The sequence below is a fragment of the Astatotilapia calliptera genome, chromosome 6, assembly GCF_964374335.1.
Source record: "Astatotilapia calliptera chromosome 6, fAstCal68.1, whole genome shotgun sequence".
In the NCBI taxonomy this organism is placed as follows: domain Eukaryota; kingdom Metazoa; phylum Chordata; class Actinopteri; order Cichliformes; family Cichlidae; genus Astatotilapia; species Astatotilapia calliptera.
The window spans coordinates 30,984,591-31,006,739 of NC_137427.1; the positions used below are offsets into that span (position 1 = coordinate 30,984,591).

Sequence of the window (22,149 nt, forward strand, 5' to 3'; positions counted from 1 at the left end):
CACTGAACAAAGCCATCCAACATGTTTGAAGTGGAAGCAGCACTTTTGGCAAAGTGAGAGCGAAGTCCTGCTGCCATGGAGACCTAAATCACTTACTTATAGACTCAGTCTTATTGGACATGGATAATATTGTCTGTCCCAACACTTCAGAGCTTTAGCCAACAGTCATTCTAGGTTAACTGACATTTCTGGCAATTGATGTAAACCTTTTACTAAAACTGCATCAAAGAAGGAAAAGAATGAGAGGACAGTCGTGCACAGCTGTGGAAAGACAAACAACAACTGCTGAATAAGGGAAGACGTCAAATGTGATAATTAGAATCCCTATATACTAGTATCATTTCCAAATTGTTGCCAATACAAGAATTTGAATCATTTTTAAAAATAAAAGGCAAGTTTTACCTTATTTGACGTTGAAGAAGAGATCAAAGTAACGTCCAAAGTAATGTGATAATTAGAATCCCCATTTATCATTCTCCATATGCTGTCAATACAAACAATAGCAGTAAGGTTTACAATAGCTCTTCATAGTATTATTATCACTTTGACCTTCACATGTATCTATTGAAGTTGAGGGAGAGGTCAGACGTGACACAATATTCTAAATCTTTATGCATTACTTTCTAACAATACACACTATATACAGCAAACCAAGCCTAAAATACTCTGTTGTAATACTATTACTACTAATACTACTACTAATAATTAATACTAACACAGCAGTTAGTTACATGCATGCACTGTAAAGAAAGAGTAAGGGCACTTGTTCACACATACTGTTCTTCACCTTTTCCCTACAATTGCAGAAACAAATCATCATGTACTCGTTTCTCTTGTAGTGGTTTTAGTGTCAGTCCTCCACACTGGCTAAACCTTTTAACCACTAAACACCTACTTTGCAACCCCCAACCTCCCACTATGTTTCTCTGTGTTTGGTGGTCTACTGATGTTCTTGGTCTCCTGGTTTCTTACGGGTTGCAGACTGCAGTCCAAATAAAGAAAACTGTCTTGTTCACGGCCTCTTTTTAAAACCTTTTTATTTGTTGTTGTTGCTCCCTGAGCCTGGTTCTGCTGGAGGTTTCTTCCTGTTAAAAATGAGTTTTGCCTTCTCACTGTCTCACTGTTATTTTTGGGTCTTTGCTTTGCATTATACAGCGCCTCGAGGCAAATGTTGGAACTTTATAAATAAAATCGAGCTGAACTGAATTGTCAGTTAGCTTTAGGTTTAGCTTTAACTTTAAGACTGCACCACATGAAGTCACATTTGCTGCTTTGGTAATCGGAAATCCGCTGCATACACGATGTACATTAAACACCCTTTTTTCAGTTTTTAATTTAATTTCACATGAGATCACACAAACACTTAAACGTGAGCTTAAAAACAACACAGAGGTGGTGTTGTAAACTGTAAATTTCGAGTAGATATAATGATATGGTTAAAATCCATACATGAACCAGACATCATCAAGCTGGCTGAACAGAGATTTTATTCACATCACTAGACACTCATCACATAATCACAAGTAGCTACTGGCATTCTCGTTCATACACACAGCCACACTCCTGCATGTTGGTTAATGCAGTCCCTCACACAGACCCCTACACATCGAGAACGAGTCTACATATCACATCCATAGGAACATCAGCAGTAGTCAGAGTAATCCTCCTCCACATAGTTGGCTGGAAAGAACCCCACCTGGAAACACAGGAGCAGTGCAGGTCAGACAAGAAAACAGCAAATAAAAAATATATATATTTTTTACATTTTTTCCGTGCTCTCACCCGGCCGTACACCTCTCCTTTCCACCAGCCACTGTGACCCTTCTTGGAAAGGATCTTGATGGTGTCTCCTTCCCGCAGCGAGAGCTCGGAGCGGTCCCTGGCCGAGAAGTCATACCTGGCCCTTGCGACGCCAAAGCTCCTCATGCTGCCCCCTGTGAGACAGAGCCCACATTGCAGCATGGAACAGCTTAAAGGAATAGTTTTGGGGAAACAGTCTTACCCCATTCCTCGCAGAGGAGTTTTCATGAGCGTTATCATCACCACTCATGTTAAACAGAGTTAAAGCAGATTTTAACTTACAATAAAGACTGGAGATGGCAAAAAGAACTCATGCGGCTATCATAAAGTCATTTCTAGACTCTTGCTTTTGTTCAAAATAAAGAAACGTGATAAAAATGAATATGAGAGCTCCATGATCTGTAGTGATCTGCACTTCCAAAACTAGGAGGTGGGTTGCTCTGTCATTTTGCACAGACATTTGCAAGTCACAGAGGACGACTTTGGTGATCACAGTGAGGACTGTAGGAGGTGATGGAGATCTTCTGTACCTGGTGTGAAATTGGGCATGTTGTCAGACAGGTTGCTTTGCTCCGGTTGTTTGAAAGGTATACAAAGTGTGGTGTCCAGGTCCTTAAAGTACTCCTTCAATGAGGTCTGCTGGTAATACTGAATCATCTCCTAATATGGGAGGGGGGCGGGAGGAGAAAAGAAGCGTGAGAAACGTAAGAGAGATGTTAGTTGTGGTTAGAGAGGAGGAGCTGAGGTCAGCAGCAATCCAGCACTAAAGATAATGTTCAGCGGTAGGTTTGGTTTCTCTTGCTCTGAGGCAGTGCTTCAGCTTTATGACTGTGTATGACTTACTACTAGCTCCTTGAAGGCCTTCTTGTCGTTGATGCGGTAGAGGCCTTCACTAGAGGTGATCTTAATGTGTCTGATGTCCATGTTGAACCTGAGGGAGGAGAGAGGTGAATATTAAAAGCCACAGTCTGGGAACTCAGTCCACGTGGAGGCTGAACGGCAAACATAGCGATGGCTCTCCAATGACAGAATCGAGAATTTTTCACTTCTGCAAAGATGAATGGATTTTGTTGGCTCATGAATTATAAACAGATCATGCATTAAATGCTTTGTCAGTCTGGATTGTTTCCCTTGGTTTTGAGAGGAAGTGATACTTCGTTTACTGCACATTTACACATTACACGTGTTTGGTGAAACAGCTCCAAATTTCCAAACCGTTTTATGGATGGGGAACTTTTTAAAGAGGAGGTTTATTTTACAAGAGGATGACAATGCAGTATATTTCCTGATGACGTTTTGTATGATTTTATTAAGTTAAATGCTCCTTTGATGCAAAAAGATGTTCATCCTTCCATCCATTTTCTTCCGCTTATCCGGGGGCCAGGTCGCGGGGGCAGCAGCCCAAGCAGAGCAGCCCAGACCTCCCTCTCCCCAGCCACCTCCTCTAGCTTGGCCAGTCGAGATATATAATCTCTCCAGCGTGTGCAAAAAAAAAGTGCTCTTTCTTATTGTTTTAGGGCAGATATGCAGCTTATCCTTTAACAATTAAGGTTTGAAATGCAATCGGACCAATAATAGAATATTTAAAAAAATTGCTTGTAATTTGGCCATCTTCAAATCAACAGATAGATAATCAAACAGTACTTTAACTGATATATGTCTTACTTAATGCTGATAGCATACTCTCCTCCATCTTTCTGCCGCACAAGGAAGGTACCATCAGAGCGGGACATTAATAGGTTTTTGGCGGCCGTGCGGTCCATGTTTCCCGCAAACCTTCAATCACACAGAGAGAACGAGAGCGTCAGTTTATTTTGAGTGAATACTGTAGCCTCTGCAACATTAATTCACACAGTTATTTTTTGACAACAGTCACAAGACCAATCAAGTTACACTGCTATCAAACACACACTTTGTCACTACAGCATTACTTGGCCTTCTTTGACAGTTATAGACATGAGAGCAGACAATGATTCAAATATGAGTGTCATTACAAAGAAACAATCATTTCACAAACAGCACCAAAGTGTTAAAAATTTAGGATCCAGACAAAATGTGAAAAATGGTCAGTATGGCAAGCTTTGAGCCAAATTTGAAGAAATCCCCTGAAGACATTTGTGAGATATTTCATTAAAGTGGGTAGCCCTAAAACAAAACACCTCTGGCTTCGCTCTTCGCTGACAGCTAGTGAAAGAAGCTTTGCCTTTAGGGGTTTTTACCAGAAAGACTGTATAAAGAAAAATAGTAGGCTACACTTAGTCCAATGCTTTAGTTGAAAGCCCATCAGTTCACACCTTAACCACATCTTAAAAAGCTATCAAATTAAATGTATCAGTTGCATTTCCCTGCACAAGCGTACATAATTTTGAAAAATACTTTCAAACGAGCTTTAAGCTGATGTTGTTCTCTACAAACTCTGATCCATTATTTTGATAATGGAAAGCTCTGTTTATAAGAAAAATTATGTTGTCTGACTGTACATGATCAGTCGTGTTCACTTTCCTGTCCTCAATGTCATACTTTTCATTACCACCAGGTGTCGCCAAACTGACACATTTTCTAACACGCTGTCCTTCAGGAGGGCAATGGTGTGATTAAAAAGCTGTTTATAATCACTACTTTAAGGGCTCAGAATGCCGTCGTCATCGTCATCAACACGAGCCTGGGGGTGAATCACATATCACCACAGTGTACGGTACATCCCATCAGTTTGAGCGTTACAGAGTGTTCCAAACGCTGCCATTAAAACGCCTGTAATTTTCAGTATCGGGTTCTGCTTTTGCGTCTGTTAACTAGTACTACTCTATGTGTCGGCTCAGTGGTGTTTCCCACTGAGTTTTGCAAACACTGCAGCACTGTAAAAAAAAAAAAAATCAGACCATGGTTAACCAAGGTAAGCAGAAGCTCGGCGAGCGAGCAATTGTGCCCCGTTCCTGTCAATACTCACCAGTTGAAGCCAGATAGGTCTTGGGGTGGCCTCTGGAAAGTAGTGAGATCACAGAAAAGTCACATATAAAAAGGCTGATAACAAGTTTTCATTTCCTTCTGCTTAATGTTTGTTTTCTTTACAGGAATATGCAAGCTGACAAAAACCACTTGGCTGTGCTAAATTTAGTCAGTTATTTGTTTGCTGTTCTGAGCTTATGCCTTTCTGGGAAATTAAATCTATTTGAAAATGTTGTTTTGTTTTCAAAATGGAAAAAGGTAGGGTGCTTACTGGCTGCTGGATTGTACTCACAGTGAGGTAGGGCTGAACCTTTTGGCAAGGGAACCATCCCATTAGACCACTGGTTAGATTTCTTCCCTATGTCACATAATAGAAAATAACATGATCAGACTGAGTCAACCGATCAGTCACTGAAGGGTAAATCAAGCAATCGACCCCAATTGTAAAAATATTTACTCATATACAAAAGATAGCAATCTGAGGTAAGTCACACATCAAAAATCTGTAAGCAGAGGTTTAATGAGGAAGTACTGTGAAGCATGAAAGAGCTGGCTGACACCTGATTTGTGAATCAATTTTTTTTGGTTAACTATTAACAAAATGTTAAAAACTATTTCACTACGACATGTTTTAAAGTCCTGATGGATAAAATCACAGACACTGTGTTGAGCCCATTTATGCAGCGCTGACAGTGAGACGGTTCAAACGCATGAAGGTTTTTCACTCTTCTCAGCGCATGCTTTCTTTCTCATGAATGAAACTTTCAGTAAACTGTGCCACAGTGAGCCAGCGGGAACAAAAAGCACGGCCGCGAAACCTGAGCGGCTCTGTGGATTTCTGCCGTCAGATTACGCTTATTTTCCAAATCAAAACTGTCACACAGCATCGCGACTGCATGCAGATACAAGTGCAGGTTTGGCACGAGGGAGGAAGTGGAAGACTGAGACGCAGAGAGGAAAATGTCAAAAGAGACTGAAAAAAGACAAAAGCCTCTCACACCTACACGGTAACCACAGGAAACGAGCCTTGAAAAGTCTAAAAAATAATGCATGACCCCCCCTCACCCCTCCCCTTCTTCAGTTTACTGAATGCAGAATGGAGTGCATGTATATGGCTATGTTTTTTAGGCCTACCTCCCACCAGGGCAGCTCTGCGTCAGCGCGGGTCAGCTCAATGACGTCCCCTCTGGAGAGATGAAGCGCTTGGCCGAAGCCCACAGGAGGCGGCGGCATGCCATAATACTCCTGATTTACCTCCATCTTAGGATATCCTGACAGCAGAAAGAGGAAAAAGGAGAGGTTGTGATATTTGGAAGAGCTGCAATAAGGCAAGTACTCCTGGAAAAACGAATCAAACTGGATCAAACTATTCTCTGCATATTTTTAAAAACTTTTAATTTCAGATAGACAAAGTTTACCAAAAACATCCCCTATCCCCGCCTACCATGATGCTCCGTTTAGATAAATTAAACTGGGCTACCATTAACCACACACGAGTGGGGTTCCCATCAACATGCATAAATTGGTTGAAAATAGTCCACAAACTAGTTAATGGTTGTCGCTCTGATATTTTCTACCTTAAAAGAGGGCTCAGAAAAGAAGACTGTGAGAACATCTCATTCGCTGCAAGTACTGAACTCACGGCTCAATCGGTAAGAATAAAAAAACGAAGGGAATGAGGGGAAAGCACTTTCATTCAGATGTAAGCGAACCATCCTCATTTATTTACCAGCCCTGTTATGCAACTTGAATAAATCGGGTTGGGGGTATAGTACACTGATATGTTTGACAGGTGAAGCTAAATCACTTGCTGTGATGTTTCTGGGCAGAACTGGAGGGAGATAAACCAAGATATTGACCTCAGGACTCTGATTGACAAAACAAAAAGAGTAAGAATGAAAATATTTACAAGAGTGTTGCTTTTATTCCAGTCATTACAACCAGTGAGTCACAGTTCAGTCATGACTTTTGAAATATTACATAAAATGAAACCTAAAAATCCGTTGGTCACTCCGTGGGCTTTCGTAAATTCCTAAAGTTGAGACATCGCATTACAAACATAAAAGAAAAAAAAAGAAAAAAAAAACAAAAAAAAAAACAAAAAAAAACAAACATAAATCTCTTTGAGGTTGCATCAGAAAGAAAAAATCTTCAGAATCAAAAAGGTGGAGCTATCTGCCATGCTTATGCCTTCTTAGTAAGGGAAATAATCTTCTTCTGGTCAAGAGGCAAAAAGATAAGGTATTAAAACGTGCATCTAGCGATAAGATTATCAGCGTCAAAGAAAATGAATCAGACAGGCTGCAAAGTTTAGTTCCGTCGCATTTCCAGAAGACCAGCTGATCTCTATGCCAGCTCACAACAACAGATGACTCAGCAGGCAAACCTCATAAAGTGGGGTTATTTAATCCTGCAGCTGCAGCAAGCCACTCTGCAACCCACCTCCACCCCACTCTTTTTCATTCTGTGTCTGACGATCTCTACTCTGTTCTGTGCTGAGCTTTTGTTGCTGTTCTTCCTGCTTTATGCTTTACTCTTATGCACATGTAAGAACAGAGACAGCCATACCCTCTAATATAAATCAGTGCTGATGTAAACAATAAGACCCCGTGCACACAGACACACTACAGTAAAAAAAATACCTTCTTTTGACGAGGAAAAAAATCAGGTTGCTCGGTCAACAGCCGCAAGCAGTTGGGGAGACCAGAGATTAAGTGTGCAACACTCTCAACCTTAACTGAATTAACCAGCCACCTGATGGCTCTCAAAAAAGTCACAGTCAAACTTATACTGACTGCAATCAGTCAGACAGATTAGTTACAGATTGTTAACACGCTGCGATCTATTTTAGTCAGCATGGTTGCCAAGCGCCTATGTCACTTTGCACTTAGTGTCTTATAGAAAATAGATCACCGTTAAACACATCACAATAAAATACAACCATACAGGCAGGAAAAGCAGACTGGGAATACTTGCTGATAATGTGATATATAACTATCTGAATTATTTATGGTGAACTCTGCTGCTAATAGAGGAGAAAATGATAATTGCCCTGCTGAAGTTCTAGCTGTCCGACATAATAGGGTATGGGTCTTTATCAGAGAAGATCACAGAGAGATTAAAGCTGATGGCAGAGAGGCTTTTAAAAATGGTCACTATATATAGATTTGGTTATAACTTTACAAACAAAGAAAGCACTTTTATGATAACACAACTCACAAGATATATGAATTGTATGTAGGTTATAACTAGGGAAGACACATCGCTACAGCTTTATATTTGAGTGTTGAACAAAAACATAACCTCAGAACCTGAAAGTCTTGTGCTGTATGCTTTCAACATGCTGGTAGAAGTAGGCTTTATAAGCTGATATATCATGAATTGCTTACCAATGCTGGAATGACCAGAGGACCTTTGAGCTTTATTCTGCAGGAGCAAAAGAAAGAAACGGTGAAGCAAAGTTTTGCGCAAGTCCCAAAGAACATCCATCCATTAAAACTGGCACGTACAATAGTGGGAATAAAAAGCCCAAAGAGGCTTTATCCACCAGCTGAGCTGGAAGTTTACAGTATGAAATATATGTAGACATACCTTTTTTGCAGAAACAGAATGATCTGTAATTTTAAAAGCAGAATTGATCATTAGACTAATTAGTAGCGGTGTTTAAACACATACATATGCATGTGTGCACGTATACAGACCTGAGTTTCGTCCACAGGCGGGTACTCTGCCTAAACATTCTTTATGTGCTGCCATCTTACAGCGAGTGCAGCGATAGCCCTGAAAAAATATCCCCCTGCAGACACATTGAGAAATTTTACCTTTAGAGGAGATTCCTTTTCTTTTTTTTTGTTAACTTGTTAATACAGTTCCACAGGAGCTAACTTGTTAACTAGTTGGAGGAATAATAGAATAACAGAAGTACCTTAACAACATTGAGCAAGCTTTACAGGAGGTGGTTTCCTCAAAGCAGTGCATCTGGAAGTCATGGTTATTTGCTGTGGAGTTCTCAGGACTCATATTTGACCTGTAAGCATAAAGCGAAACTGTTTTGACCTCAGCTGGGGGGAAGTAGGCATTCAAACAGCTGCTTTTCAGTGCCAGATACTTTGGTACTTTCACTCTGGTAAAAGTACAAATCATAAGGTATCCATTTAGAGAGACTGGCGATGAAAAAGCAGTCAAAGCCAGTGCAGTGAGACTGCAAATAATGTAACAAATAGCAGGTTGATGCGTTAAATCAACAACAGAAATCCATAAAACTAAACGTTTCCATGTCCAACCTTTTTCAGATCCGCTTCTTATTTTGTATGTTCGACAACACAAAAGTCCGTCATTACATAAATGTAATATTTTGGAGGAAAAAACAATTAACAACCTAAAACCTGCAGTAACTTATCCCAGCTCTGGTTTGCTGACATATTGAGGTGTTTTGAAAGAGCTCACTGTTTTTTTTTAGTCTATAAGTCTGAGTATAGTTTCTGGAACTTTAGCTGCTAAATATTCTTCATAGTTCTCTGATTGCTGTTTTTAGTGCTCAGCTGTACGTCCACATTTAATACTCACAGAGCCATCTCAAACTGTTCCAGCCATTTTTTCTTCAGTTCTCTGGTTTTGAAGAATAAATCATAGCCAGACCTTCCGTAGCAATCCAGCAAGAGGAACAAATAGGACCACTGTTCACATACAAAAACACACACACACAGTCAGTCCTATTGAGATGCCTTATGCCGATCTTGTTTTGTGTGTAACAGGTGTCTCAGTGCAGATTTGGAGACCTTTTTATTGTCCTTCTCTCCTGTGGTTTCATCTCGTATCTGGTAGCTGTGTAGTTCAATGATCTCTTTCAGCTCAAAAGTTTCTCCACTCTTTTTCTTACAAATAAACACGGCTTTATCAAAGAGGAACGCGTACCTGACAAACAGCAGAGCGCACACAAACGCAACGTCAAAAAACAGCTTGTAACATATCAGATGAGACATGCGTCAGCCACACACGCACCTGTCCTGTTTCGATCTTTTCTCTGAGCTGCAAATCTTTAGTTCTCCATCGATTTTGGGACGACCGTAGAGAGCTAGAGACTGAGTCTGAGGAAGGAGGACGAGAGGGAGGATGAGCAGAAAGGAAATACAAACAACAACCAAAGAGAGACTCATTAAAAATGAAATAGTGTAACCGCACCATGTTTTCTATGGAAAGCTGAAATGTGGTGATTTGCTTGATGATCTCATTGTCTCGTTTCACCTCATTAACACTCTGCGCCAGATCCTGGAAACACACACACATGCATGCACGAGGATTAAGTATCATACATTCAGGTTACATACAAGTAGAAATACACAAATACACACACTTACTCTCATGGCATCTAGAGCTGTTCGCAGGTTCTCCTTCTCTGTTGAGTCAGTGGTGTGTTTTACCAGCTCCTGCAGACACAAGCAAGCCACGGCAAATTAAAGCTGCTGGATAAAACCAACTGGAAACTGAAGATACAGTAAGTACCATGTATGAAGTATAAACACATGCCTGTAATAGCAGGTGGTATTTGAGGACTCTCTGCATGGGGACCATGAGTAAATCTCGTAGAGAAAAACGTCCACTGTTTGCTCTCTTTGAACACTCCTGAGAGAGAGACAGACAGAGCGAACTAGCATTAAACAACAAGAAATGATGATCAAATAAATTTGCATGAAGTTATTTAAATATGTCTAAAATGGAGCGTGTGTTTCCTCCTCACCTCCAGTTTCATCCTGATATCCTCCCTCGCATTTGAAAGCTTGTCAAGGTGTTTTGTTGCCGCCTCCACCTGACTGCAGTAACGACCGTACAGTAACAGCCTGGCGAGAGATGGGATACATAAACATATTTTTCATACATTTGTTTGTAAGATAAACAAGTGGATCTGTGTGTGTGTCTCTGCACGAGCGATATACCTCTCCTTGTAGTTCACAAACACCTGGAACAGATTCCTGGCTCCATTATTTAGGATAGAGTTCTGAACTTCTTCTAGCAATTCAGAATGGGTCTTATTCAAATCCTACACACACACACACACACACACACACACACACACACACACACACACACACACACACACACACACACACACACACACACACACACACACACACACACACACACACACACACTATGTAAACAAAGGTTTTCCATGAAGTGGGTATATCATGCAGGTGTAGAGGTAAACACCTTCTTTACCTGTACGTTGATGAAGATACTTTCAATGTCTTGTGGCTGGAGAAACCTTTGAAGAGGCTTCATAAAGTGCTGCACAGAAGAGCGAGTATGAGTGTTATTTTTAATTTGTTTTGTGCATGAGTTCTCTATACTTGTGTGCTTGTGATGTATGATGAAGGATTGAAAGAGGTGTGGAACAGGTGTATAAAAAGTGATGTTGTTACTTACGTAAAAATGTTTTTTGCAAATTTGTGATTTTAATTTCACAGAAATTCAGATTTCTTTTTTTTTTTTAAATGTGTGAGCTTTGAATTTCAGAAATATTAAAACATTTTTGTGTTAAGTTTAAAAGATCTCAGAAATTCACATTTTTTCTCCCCCAGCTCCTTTATGTTTTTTAAGATGGGCTCTGTCATCGTCATTATGAGTCGTTTTTTTTATTGCCATATGAATGCACCGATCTTCTTTGATCAGACTGTGGGTGTGTGCACACCTGTAGTATAGATTGCAGTGTTTCTGAGTATTTCTCTTCCGTCTGTCTGATCTCCTGCAGGCAGCACTCTCTCTTGTCCACACCAGTTTTCTGCTGCTAAAGGGCACAAAAAAAAGTCAAATGAGGGTTTTTTTGCTTTTGTTTGTACTTGCCTTATACAAAAGAAATGGGTTATGGTGTTTAAGTAGCAGTAGTTATTTAAACATTAACAGAGAAGTTTAAACAACCCCTATCAAAGTCAAACAGAAAACTTTGGCACATAGGCTCTGAGGCACTGCGGTTCCTTGACCCACAAAGACTTTCAAAAACCAAAGGAGGTTTTAAGAACATTAATAAGATTGGAAAGACAAAGAAAAATTATTATTCCTGCTACACAAAATTGTATTTAATATTTCAAACTGTCCTTCTTGCTCTTTTCTTACTGAATAATTCTGACTAAAAGGTTTCTAAAAAATCTAAAATAACATGCTTCGGGTGAAGGTGTATATATTAGACATCTGCAAGTAAAACTCTAATCTGATTAAGAGTCTTTGATATGCGGACTACTCTGCCTACCGAGTCATAGCCTCACATGAGGTGATAAGAAACACAGTGAAACCCAGATTTTAGTGCAGAAGTACTTTGTTGGAAGACCTGCAAAGTTTGCAGGTTGCAAGTGAAGGCTACACCCTCCTTTTTGTTGCAGGTTACAGGTCACATGGGAACCACTCACAGTTTCAGGCGGTTCATCTGTCCTCATCAAGTCTTCATAGATCTCATCTCCTTCGTTCTCCTCATCCTCCACAAAGTCGTACAAGTCATCATCTTCATCCACTGTATCACTAATACACAAAACACATGCAAAGTACTTACTGTTATCACCTTTGGCTTTTTTTCTTAAATATATCTGTGCTGTATACGGAGCGTCACTAACCTGTACACCACCTGTACACCACCTGTATAGCTGGTGGAATATAACATTTCTCCACTTGCAATAAACCATCACATCTCCCAGTTTGATTCAATTAAAATTCAAAATGTCCTGACAAGACTCTTAAATTTAATTCTTAAAAGTAAAATAATGCAGAATTTTTGCTGGTAGTTTTCTGTTTGAGTATTTTGAACTTTTCTACAGGTCAAAATGTGGCATTATGAAAGCATTTCCTTGTGAAGATGTTAAAGTTTTATAGGAAAATCCTCAAATCATACAGCCACACAACAAAAAGAGAGCGAAAAATTGGCAGCTATTTAAAACAATCTCTCTCCCTCCATTTAGACATTATAGAGAAAAAGGCTTACTCTATCTGGTCAGACAGGCCGCTGTAGATCTCCTCATCAAGAGTGCATCCCTCTAAAGGAAAAGGCCTGTTGAAGGGAAGGTGAGTGTGTTAAAGCAACAAAAAAAGAGAGTGAAAATTACAACTGAATAAAGGTTAATATAATATTAGTAATTAAGCATGAATTTAGGTTCCAGGCTGAAGGACAAAACCCCATTACTGTGGTGCTGACTTCCTGATGAGCCGGCGTATTTAATGGTAATGGAAAGGATTTAAATTTTTAAGTGCCCAGAAATCTAACAAAAACCTGTTGTGCTCAAAATATAAAGATTAAATGCCACTTAAATTAATGAGTTACAAAACTTGAAACTTTCGGGAACGTTCTGTCAAGTTAAGAAACAACAGTCTTATCTGGCACTGAGGAAGTGCTGTTATCTGCTACACCAACTTTCAGACTAAGAAAAAAAACAGCCACAAGTCTCTGGTCCATATAACCAATTTCAGTTGTATAAAAATTATATTCTCGCTTTTAGGGTGGCATGGCCACAGACCAACAAAAAAGTAATCCCAAGTAAGCACTTTCACATCCACGTGGTAGGATAAGGGTATAATTTCATGTTGTGCAATAAACCATTTGAGACTAGTTATTTAAAACTCCATAATTTCCACATTTCTACAGAAAACAGTTATGATTAGGACATTTATTATAAAAAAAAAAGTTGACCATCTTAAACAAGTTACTTCTCCCTTCTCTGCCAACGCATCTGTTTTCTTTCTGCCAGCAACGAAATCGTCTGTGTGATTTCTATAAACCCCAAATATTTCAAGGAAGCAAACAGACAAATAATAAATGCTTCACACTAACAGATAACACACACATCAGATAATTAATAAAATACTACAAATTTAAAAATGCAGATAAAGCTTTTTACAATTGCATTTAAAGGCATTTGTTGCTACGTTTGGCTCTGGATGATGTCAGTGAGATCGCATTAAAGGTAGGTCGATCCAGATATCGGCACCAACAATAGTATTGGTATCAAATCGATAGTAGCATGATAGAGCATAGAAACAATGTATCGATTCTAAGTCCAGTATGTAATCGACTGCTTTAAATTAATTCTTTTTTTGGGAAATGAGAGAATATACCTCAGACGTGCACCATGAAAAATGTCTGAAACTTTTTGTGTTGACTGTCACATCTATTTTATTTATAGCTTATAGCCCATTTACACAACAGAAGATGACCCAAAGTGCTTTGGAGACTGGCACATTTAAATACCCCAAAAGCTGAAAGTTGTGTTTTGTTGTGTTAACCCATTATTGTGGAAAGTAAAACTCACGGTGATTTGGTGGTCATTAAAATGTGTTCAGAATTTGCGAACTGATGATGATTCATCTAAAAATTCATGACACACTGCTCTCCCATACATGAGCTGCCTTTATAAGTTACGGGTATTGCTACTGGTATTGGCAGTACTGGCCCTGTATTTATTTGGCATGAGATCAAGACCAAAATTTCCAGTATTGCACAACACTGGATCAGATATCCTGAATATGATTAGGATATGAGGGCTTATCATAAGAAAGTCGCCTTAAAAGGAGAGCTGGATGGAAGGTGATAGTCTAAGAATACAAGCATGGACTTAGCAGTTAGCACAAGTGGTCCCTTTAAACTTCAATTTTAGTTACAGGCAGGAATGTACTTACTGAAATCCTCTTTGGACAGCAATGGACGAATGAGACAGGGTGGACAACGTATCTATGACCTTACACAGACAGAAACACACAAAGAAGTATAGTACACAATTAACAATCTTGTACAGAGTGTGGGAACACACACTGGCAGAGAAACTGTAAAACTGTTTAACACTTTAAATGTGAACACTAAATAATGGCCTAGTTTCACTCTCGCTCTGTTTGACAGTTCAATTAAAAAGAGCATAATCACGGTGGGTGTTGAAATTTCATGTGAAATGTGATCAGAAACATACAAAAACAGTGGTTAAAATGAAAGTGAACGCTCTTTGTTTAAAGGAAAGCATGTATTAGCGAGTTTAAATGTTGGTTTATAACTTACTAACCAAGTAAGTAAGGGGCAGTTTGTTTTTGTCACACATTTTGAGCTTCTTTGACACGCTTTTTCACTTTTCAGCATGTTTTCTTTCTGTGTGATGCCACTTGACTTGTTTCAGCTGAAACTTGTCTTCCAAAACTTCTGGTTAAGTAAAAAAAAAAAAAAAAGGACTAAGGAATACATTTCTCAGTCAGCATTTTTCGGTCTAATTTCTGCTTTCATTCAAGACAGAAAAAAAGAGAAAAGATGCAACAAGAAGTGAAAGTCTGTGGTTCTGAGAAGTCCTGTGGAAAAGAAATCAGTGAACTAATTCAAACTGCTATCTTAGTAGCAGAGAATTCAATAGAAAACACTAATTAGCTTTCTGATGAAGTGGTGGTTAAAAAAGATCCAAACAGCTGTGTGAGAGAACAGATGTTTCCCATACTAAAATGTTTTATGCTTAGCTAAGCCCATCGTCTGCTGTCTGCTTGCTTTCTGTTTAAATGCATCAACCCCTTCTTTCATCCTTATATCCACCATAGGTTATCAGAAGTTCCACTTAAGAGAAATGTCTATGTTAAATCTTGAGATGATGGCTAGAAACCACTGAACTAAGCTGTATCAAAAGCAATTTGTGATGCAAGCTCTGCTATAACAGCAAAGTAGAGCTCACACACCGACGGGTAAGCGTTAGCAGTTTAATAAAGCAATAGATTATAATAAGATATCTCTCGGAGCAGGTTTTGTGCCGATGGACTTTATTTACTTGTGTACAGGATCTACCACACCCATGTTTTCTACATTAAATTGTTATGGGTGACTGAGTGGAAGCTGCAAAGTGAAACGAGAAGCTTAGTGACAGTAACACACTGTAAAGTTGATGAAATGACCCCCCCCCCCCTCCAAAAATAAAATGTCCTGATGACTCATTTTGAGGACATGGCTTCATCTTAGCTTGCACAGACAAAAAAAAGTGCTCATTTCAAATCCACTCTTGGTTGCTTTAAATCGCTGCACTGCATAGAAAGTGAAAGAGAACTGTTGAGTACTGCATTCATGCCTTTGCTCTGACACTTCACATTAGAAAATCACCAAGCTACTTCCTGTTAGGGCTTTGTGGGTGTCTGCAAGCTGCAGTAAGGCGTTAGGACTTCATGCTTCACTTTAGACGTCTGCCGTAATGACTGAGCTACGAGTGCATCATGAGTTCCCCTTTCAGGTACAATTTTGGGTTCTTCAGATCTTTAAATTTTTATTCATCGTGTAACCATCAGGAAGAGATTTCATCCGTGCAAGATACAGCAAATAAACGACCGTAAAAAGACGATGACACAAAGTAATAAACACTTATCCTCTGGGACAAGAGAAGCAAGGAGTGCCACAAATGATGGCCTGGACCTGATCTCAAACTCAGTCAAACAGAGTCAGCCTGAGGCAGCATGATGGGACACTGAGGCAAGCTAAATCTACAGGAGAACTGTAGTGCGATTCTCCAAAGTGCAAGAGTGCCTGGAGAATTTGTTTCAAAAGCAAACGTAAAATGTGGTCACAACATGAATGTAGTTTTTCCTGTTTACTACATTTAGTGTAAAGCTAAAAGCTTTGGAGCTTTTAGCGTTCATCGTGATAGCGCAGTGGAGAGAAGAAAGGAAGGGTGAGGAGAGAGAAGACACGTGCTGGATGGTTCGGGGCAGATTCAAACCCAACTTTGTTTAAAGTTAATCAGTAATTAAAATTAACTCAGGGAATATGTCCGAAAGATAGATTTTTGCATGGTCATACCTTTCCAAAGTCCCGAACATCAAACAGATCAAAGGCTTCAAATAGTTCATTCTTCTTCAGATGAAACTTGTCTTGACAAACTCCCAGGAATGTCCGGATATTCTTTAAACACAGGAACTAAAAAAAACCAGAAACACAATCATCACTTTTTTTATAAGTTATATTATTCAATTCAGTTCAGCTGATCTATAAACCAAATAACCATAAATATACATGTGCAATTTTTACATGATAACAAATATGGGCATTGGGCCATACCTCTTGTATCTAGGCTTTAATATGTAGTAGTGCAATATTTAAACTCATACTTAGTTGTTTTTGTTTTAGATGCATTCTGCTTGTGCAGTGTGGATCAGAGTGAAGCTGCATTTCGATCGCGTGGATGTCCCGCACATATTGCACAACTGACAATAAAGTTGACTTTGACTTGAACATTTATGAAAGCATGGGTTGTTCTAAAGAGCTCGCTGAATGTGTTGGTATCGTAATAATTTGTGAGTTTTCTTCCCTCCTACATGCTGCAACTCGGCTACAAAGATTCGGTGCACATAAGGTTACAGAGCGAGGTCACAGAGTGCTGAGAGACACACGGATACATGGTGCACTAAAATTTCCAACACTCTGCTGACTCAATAACTGCAGCGCTCCAAACCACCTCTGGCATTAACATCAACACAAAAACTGTACGCTGGGAGCTTCATGTAATGGGTTTAAATGGCCGAGCAGCTCCTGTGGTCCAGTACATTTGTCCATACAGTGTATTCTAGCCTTACTCTGGATCCTGAGTAATCTGTTTTTCAATCAGTCAAGTTAAATAAATGTGTATAATTCAACAGACTTATTTCTCACTGATTTAAATATGTAAGTAAACACAGGTGTTGGTAATCACATTAATTAAGGCTCTGTACTTAATCTGAGAAGAACTCTTGATTAATATTATTAGTAAGATCTGAAAAGCTCCATACTTTGTGTCCGAATGGCAGCCATGAAACAGGTCTACTGGGTTTTTCCTGGTCTTCAGCGGTGTTGACTGTATTTCTTATCTTACTTATCAGAAATCTATATTTTCCTGTTTTATGTTTGACCAAACTTCCCCCAAAAACACTGTTATAGTGATTTTTCACTGGAAGGCCATCAAAACCTCCAATCTTTGTTAAACACAGATGGTTTAAGTTACGAAATGTCTCGTGTTTTTTAGAAGTGACAATCAAATGAAACGAGCAACTGATGATGCCACAATGGGCTCTGGGAACGTGTGATCAGCCTTTATGACTGTGCTCAAATACTTAGTATATATTTAGTGTAATATTTAGTAGTTCAAAATATTAACAGAAATGTTAATGAACAGATCCATGAAAACAGGAACTATATTAACAAGTTAAAAAAAAAAAAGATTTCTCTCAATAGTTAAAAATAATTTAGAAGCAAATCAAAAGCAGTCGAAAAGAAAACACGTCTTTTTTAGCTACAATTGTAACAAATCAATAAAAACTTGACAAGTTTAGAAAATTGAAAGATTACAAATTAATAATAAATATCTTCAAAGCCAACGAGCCTGTTTGAGAAGGAACAAGCTGCTGTCTTTCTTTCAACACTTAGATTCCACATACGCTTTGTTACAGCCCTGACCAGACTGTAAATACTCATCAGCAGCACGGACCACGTAACCATCAAGCACAATGAGCTAAAATGTGTGCCACTAAAAAGAAGCAGTTCGAAGGACATCTAAAATATGACTGCAGAAGAAACCACACGGAGCAGAGTGTGCAGTGCAACTGACATGGTGGTCAGACATATGCCGCTTTACATAACTTCCTGCTCTCTCTCTGTGTGTGTGTGTGTGTGTGTCTCTCTCTCTGTGTCTCTTCAGCAGTGGGAAATGCGGAACTCTAATTTGAGAAAAGGGGAAACGTTTAGTTCTGACTGATACTGCTGCACACATCATGTCGCCCTGCCAGGAGATCACATTAACATGCAATCAAGTATTTGTTTTTACACTACTAAAATAATCCTTATTGCAAGAGCACAGACAAGATTGTCTAATTGTGTAATTGTGTCAACAGGTGTGTGTGTGTGTGTGTGTGTGTGTGTATGCACATTTGTATACGCCTGTGAGTCTACGTCACAGTGTACACGTCCGGCCTTCTGTTAATCAGCGGATGTTTCTTAACCACTTTTGACCTCATAGGATTTCCCAGAGTTTCCCATGCATATGTCAAAGGCCATTAACTCCTGCACTGTTTGCAGATCTCCAGTAAGGAGGGCCTTCTTAAGATTTCAGCTTAAAAAGGCCCAACATGCTCTACTTTAGGTTATGATATTCTACCATCCTGTCTTTCAAATGTTTTTAACTCATATTTGCCACCCTTTTAATTATCTCATGCTGTTCAACCCTTTTGTTTTTTGTTTTGTTTTTTTAGCTAATGTGTTTTTTAGCTTGCATGCACTGTCAAAAACAATTTTTTGGACAAAGTTGAAAAGACGAGGAAATGTAGGCAGGAATCAACAGGACTTTTTGAGAGTTATATTTAAAAAATGCATAGCTTAAGTATGTATTAAAAATGAATATATTAGCAATATATAAGAAATCACGCCCTTATGTCTGTGTTGTAAATGTACTGGAGCTAACACCTGGCTAACGTAGTGTAGCAGAAAATGTAAGAAGATAGGAAAGTATTCTGCCTGCTACAATCCAGAAAAAAAAAGGTTCACCTAACCACATGCCATACCTCAAAAACATTGCTTGTAGTTTGTGAAATCTCTGCAAAAACTGAAGTCAGCTGTTTCTGCTCCCATTTCACACAAACAGCCTGTTTCTTATCTTTATGCTAAGCTAAGCTAACCATAGAATGGTATCAGTTTTCTCATTTGACTGTCTATAACAAAGGTATACACAAAATATTAGGCATATTCAAAGTGAGGAGAAACGATAAGAGGTGAAAGTATTTTTATCATATCCCTTGTGGAGTATACTCTGTAGAAATATGATCAAATTAAAGCACTTTCCAGCTGCCAGTGCGATTACGGTGCTTCGAAGTCGTTCATATGAGTCCAAAAGTTTCTAATTGTCAAATAAGAAAATAGTTGACATATCACAAAGAGTCTTGCTTCGAGCACAAATCCTGAATTTTCCTGAGCTGTGACTATTCTGGATTACAATGCAGCAATTTGGTATCATCAAATCCTATAAAAGTGAAGAATAAATTTTTAAATTGGAAAATGTTGACAAAACCCCTGTGTATAAAGAGATAATTAAATAACAAAAATTTAATTAGAGTTTTTTTTAAACATTTATTTATTATTTCTCTTTGTCTTCTAGTTGTCTCCTTTTGTTCTCCTTCATTATCATTATCCTGATCACTACATGCTCCCGGATGTACCGATAATGACTGAAGCATTTTCCTATCATGCAGCATCAGGGCCTCAGTAAGCCATGGTGGTAACAATAGCAATGTCCTATGGAAATGCATCAGGAAAAAGTCTGGGTGTGTGCGTATGTGTGTGTCTCTGGCATTGTGTCTTACCTGCGACATCTGTGGGCGTAGGTTGATCTCTCTCAGGTTGACAGCCTGAGGCAGCAGGTTGTTGAGCAACTGGCAGAGCAGCACGCCATCTCTCAGAGCCTGAGCCAGGTCGCACACCTGTCATAGCGCACACACAGAATTAATTTGAGGAACTGAAACGAGTTTGTGTATTCACACACAGGTGAATATGAATGTGTCGCTGCTTATTTACCTGTGCACCCTCCAGAGTGACCCTGTGGTTCTCTGGAAGAACTCGGCAGTCGATCAACCACATCGCGCACTGCCGCCACAGCTCCATCTTGGTTTTCTGAATGAAAAATAGAAAAAAGGGCAAACACACAGACAGAACTTAGACATGCGGCGTTCAATCAAATGGAGAGCAAAATGAATGTTCAATCAGAAAGGCGCACAGCAGACACTCAGCAATCCCTATCACGCCGTCATTCAGTGAAACACCTTTGTTGAAACTCAATGCAACAAAAAAAAAAGTTGCCGCTGTCTCAGTAAACCTGATCGTACGAGTCCAAATCAACACAGGACCATTTAACCATCGGTCCTTACCTTCACTGGTTCCTCCCGGCACTTCTATGTGTTCTTTCTGATGTTAACCTCCCTGTCTTCCTTTCATTATCTCATTTTCAGACTTCGGCGCTCTTGTTCTGTCGTTCTTCCGTGGTGGGTGTTCTGCAGAGCTGCACTGTGTTGAAGGCTTTTAACTTTTTTCCCGCAACTTCCTTTTTCCTCTGACGCACCCTCTCTCTCTCTCTCTCACTCACACACACACACACACACACACACACACACACACACATACACACTCAAAAAGCTGCTGCTGCTGCTGTTGTGACAACTGGCACAAGCTGATAAAAAAACAGAGTGAGACTTGATGAAAATGTATGTGAGACATGAGACAGAAAAGCAGCAAGTAAGCCGCTGGACTGTCAACAAAGAAACATTACTTGTCTAGTCATCTACGCACTGATATTTCGCCTCAATAAGGATTTTTTATCCACTTTTGTGGCAGTAAAACGCTGCAGGAACCAAACACACATCAATAAATCTGTGAAATTCAAAATTACACTGCAGAGTTCATATTTAATCTGTCCTAAAGCTCAACAGCAGAGAGACACACTGTCTATCAAAGGAAAATCCTCGAGCTGCCTAATGAATAATGAAACATCTCCTCAAACACTCTGACAGCACCCAGGGGTGATTTTACCCTCATGTTGGCACTTAAAAAAAAAAAATTCACAGCTGAGACGCCCCAAAATCAAAACTCATTCAGATGTAACATCTCAAACTAAATCTTTACGAATTTCTTTTTGTGCGACTAAAAACAGTGGAAGTACCGTCTAGTGATATCAGTAATTTAAGCCTTCACTCATTAACAACAAAGCAGGAGAGCAGTATTTAGTCAAGTACAATTTTGGGATATTGCTATCCATATAAGTACTTCCACTGGTACTTTGCATTTTTACTCCATCCAATATATGAGAAGGAAATGGAATGGCTTTTGCACATTTTACTTTCAAAACATACAACTGTTGATTTCAAATTTCAATGCCATCTATGTTTTTTTGACGGTTTGTCCAGTTCAGAGTGACAGGAAGCTGGTAAACCATGAAGAGCTTGCCAGTCTACAGGACGATTGACACAGAGAGTCAGACAACTGCTCACACTCGGCTTCACACTTACAGTGAATTTAGAATCACCACTTAACCTAACGTGCAAGCCCTTAAACTGTGGGAGGAAGTCAAAGTACCCAGACAGAGAGCCTATGCAGTCACAAGGATAATATGCAAAATCCACACATTGAATTTTCATGCAGTGTTGTGCACATGACTACAAATTTGTCACATAGTAAATAATAGATAGAGCCACATAAAAATGTAAACACTGTTGATTTTGGCAATTTGGGGGGCATTGTAGTTACTGTTACTTATCATAATAAAGATAAAATTAGATTACAATCCTTTCCTCAGAACTATAAAGTTGCAATATTAACAGGTCTATTCAAGTCCGGAACGCTTTCCACTGTGAGTTATCTGTATTTTTAAATATCAGATTTATCTTTCTAAATTTATGCTGGTGGTA

The 22,149-nt window shown here is 39.2% G+C and overlaps 1 protein-coding gene across 3 annotated transcripts; it reads right to left on the bottom strand.

Moving 5' to 3' along the window:
- Window positions 1–1,469: 1,469 nt before the first annotated feature.
- vav1 (vav guanine nucleotide exchange factor 1) lies at window positions 1,470–20,748 on the bottom strand. Of its 3 annotated transcripts, none has more exons than XM_026171622.2 (29): window positions 20,617–20,748; window positions 20,267–20,362; window positions 20,056–20,172; window positions 16,532–16,648; window positions 14,401–14,459; window positions 12,713–12,778; window positions 12,147–12,255; window positions 11,435–11,527; window positions 10,963–11,031; window positions 10,680–10,783; window positions 10,484–10,583; window positions 10,273–10,368; window positions 10,104–10,172; window positions 9,928–10,014; window positions 9,748–9,833; window positions 9,525–9,660; window positions 9,313–9,422; window positions 8,672–8,773; window positions 8,448–8,542; window positions 8,338–8,360; window positions 8,136–8,172; window positions 5,881–6,017; window positions 5,018–5,104; window positions 4,748–4,779; window positions 3,466–3,576; window positions 2,644–2,731; window positions 2,331–2,460; window positions 1,783–1,934; window positions 1,470–1,696 (listed from the first exon to the last, which is right to left on the bottom strand). In XM_026171622.2, exons 2-29 carry the CDS (start codon window positions 20,351–20,353, stop codon window positions 1,643–1,645), a joined length of 2,553 nt encoding a protein of 850 aa, XP_026027407.1. In that variant the 5' UTR covers window positions 20,354–20,362; window positions 20,617–20,748; the 3' UTR covers window positions 1,470–1,642. The 3 variants fall into 3 exon arrangements, with proteins under 3 accessions (XP_026027407.1, XP_026027408.1, XP_026027405.1); XM_026171623.2 differs by having other exon boundaries at window positions 5,039–5,104; window positions 11,435–11,530; XM_026171620.2 differs by having other exon boundaries at window positions 11,435–11,530.
- Between the last annotated feature and the right edge of the window lie 1,401 nt (window positions 20,749–22,149).

Bases quoted from the DNA above. Each gene is read 5' to 3' on its own strand.
- vav1 (XM_026171620.2), bottom strand. From the start codon at position 20,353: ATGGAGCTGTGGCGGCAGTGCGCGATGTGGTTGATCGACTGCCGAGTT. The intron at 10,584-10,679 runs GTATATCGCTCG...ATCTCTCGCCAG, and splicing joins TTTGTGAACTACAAGGAGAG to GCTGTTACTGTACGGTCGTT. The intron at 9,661-9,747 runs GTGCGTGTGTGG...GCTGTTTGTCAG, and splicing joins AAAAGATCGAAACAGGACAG to GTACGCGTTCCTCTTTGATA.